The 1,847-nt window shown below is 27.4% G+C and overlaps 1 protein-coding gene across 1 annotated transcript; it reads left to right on the top strand.

The window, feature by feature from the left end:
- Positions 1-380: 380 nt before the first annotated feature.
- LOC108579385 lies at positions 381-1,592 on the top strand. The gene is made up of 2 exons (XM_017942916.1): positions 381-608; positions 814-1,592. The coding sequence occupies exons 1-2, from the start codon at positions 381-383 to the stop codon at positions 1,522-1,524; spliced, it is 939 nt and encodes a 312-aa protein (XP_017798405.1). The 3' UTR covers positions 1,525-1,592.
- Positions 1,593-1,847: the final 255 nt, after the last annotated feature.

The raw sequence follows: 1,847 nt of genomic DNA, 5'->3' as shown, positions 1-1,847 counted from the left end.
GGGAAATTTTAACAAAATAATTATTATAATCCATAATTTAAAATACTGGAAATGTAAGTATAATGGTAGAAAGGATACGATTAAAATCATACTTCCTTTTAAGTATTACTAAAAATGAATTTCTAAATGCATTCATCGAATCAAAGGAAAAAGTGAAATCGTATGTACTTACTTATATAGATGATGAGTATATACGTACTACGTGCTTATATGGATGTATGTGTATTTATGCAACAGTTAGTCGTGTTTGCGATGGAGCGACCAGTTTTTTAGTGGTTCAGGCCACTTTTTTTTTAGTTTTACTATATTTTTTATAAAAGTTTTAACCAGATTTACCTACAACCAGTCTTGTCACGAAATATAATTCTATAATTAAAATGATGAGTTTGTTCGTGATGCGAAATTTCTATGGATTAACTCTGTTTATATGGCTCGTATCTATTCTAACCTTATCTAACAGTAATGAAATTAAAACAGATCGTGATACGTTTTTTACACCTGTGTTAAATGCAAGCTTTATCGATGGAGCCTCCAAAATTGAGTCTCAAACTTTATCTTCACTAATTGAATCTGTATCTGAATTTGTTAATTCTTCAAAATCATTGAACGTACGTAATATTTTTATTTGACATTTAATAACCATTTAAATAACTATTTTTGAATTTTTGTTGTACTACTTGACAGATGAGTATTTTTGTTAATATATTTAAATTTTATTACCTAATTAATGTGTTTAAACTTATCATTCATAATAATCTTAAACACTAATAACATTTAAATACATTGTTGAAATATGTGTAAATGTTATTGCAGAAAAATGTTGCTACTCCTTCAGTTGCAGGAGAAGGTGGTCCAATTTCAATTACTTCTACTATTTCTTACTTAACAAATATTGTAGACAATTTAGATATTCAAGCTACTTTATCAAAGGAAGAAAATATTCCATATGTAAAAAGAAGAAAGAATACTTCTAAAATTGTATCAAGAAAAGGGGCAAATGAAATGTTAGATGTAGAAAATGATAATATTTCTTCCATTGAAGTGACACTATCTAATGATACAAAGCCAGTAATTGAATCTTCAACAACAGCAAGTGTTATTCACAGTAGTGAACATATTGATATGAATGCAAATAGTTCAAAATCAAATATTACTGATAAAAATGTATATAATGCTTCAAATGATACTGTAAATACTACCTTAAATTCTACAAATGTATCACAAAAATTACCAACAAATGTTCCTGCAACAGCATCAGTGATTCAGGAACATAAACCTAAACCAACTGCAACAGTAATAGATGAACCTAATAGCGATAAACAAGCATTTATACCACATATTAAAGGTTCACGCTTAGGAATGCCAAAGAAAATTGATTATGTTTTACCAGTTATTGTTACTCTTATAGCTTTGCCGGTATTAGGTGCTATCATTTTCATGGTTTATAAACAAGGTAGAGATTGTTGGGATAAAAGACACTACAAACGAATGGATTTTCTTATTGATGGAATGTACAATGATTAATATTTACAAACCTAACATCATTTAGAAAGTCAGATCATAATGCTACTTTCATATATGCAATATATACACACAACAACCTAAACATTACTCTGCCATTGTAGCTGCAATGAATATATATTATACCATTTACATGAACAATTATAAATTTTTTGTTTTACTGTAATTTGATGTATATGATATTTCTGTCATGCTATTGCCTTGATATGAGATTTGTTATAGTATACATATATGTTATTATCATTTATATAAAATTTGAACACTTTTATATTTGTAATTTTAGATAAATGGTGCATAGGAAAGACAATATGGAAATAAGAGCAAAT

This window comes from Habropoda laboriosa, unplaced genomic scaffold, assembly GCF_001263275.1.
Source record: "Habropoda laboriosa isolate 0110345459 unplaced genomic scaffold, ASM126327v1 scaffold14, whole genome shotgun sequence".
Lineage (NCBI taxonomy): Eukaryota > Metazoa > Arthropoda > Insecta > Hymenoptera > Apidae > Habropoda > Habropoda laboriosa.
The sequence above is the reverse complement of the archived record's forward strand: the minus strand, read 5'-3'. Positions and strand labels throughout refer to the sequence as shown.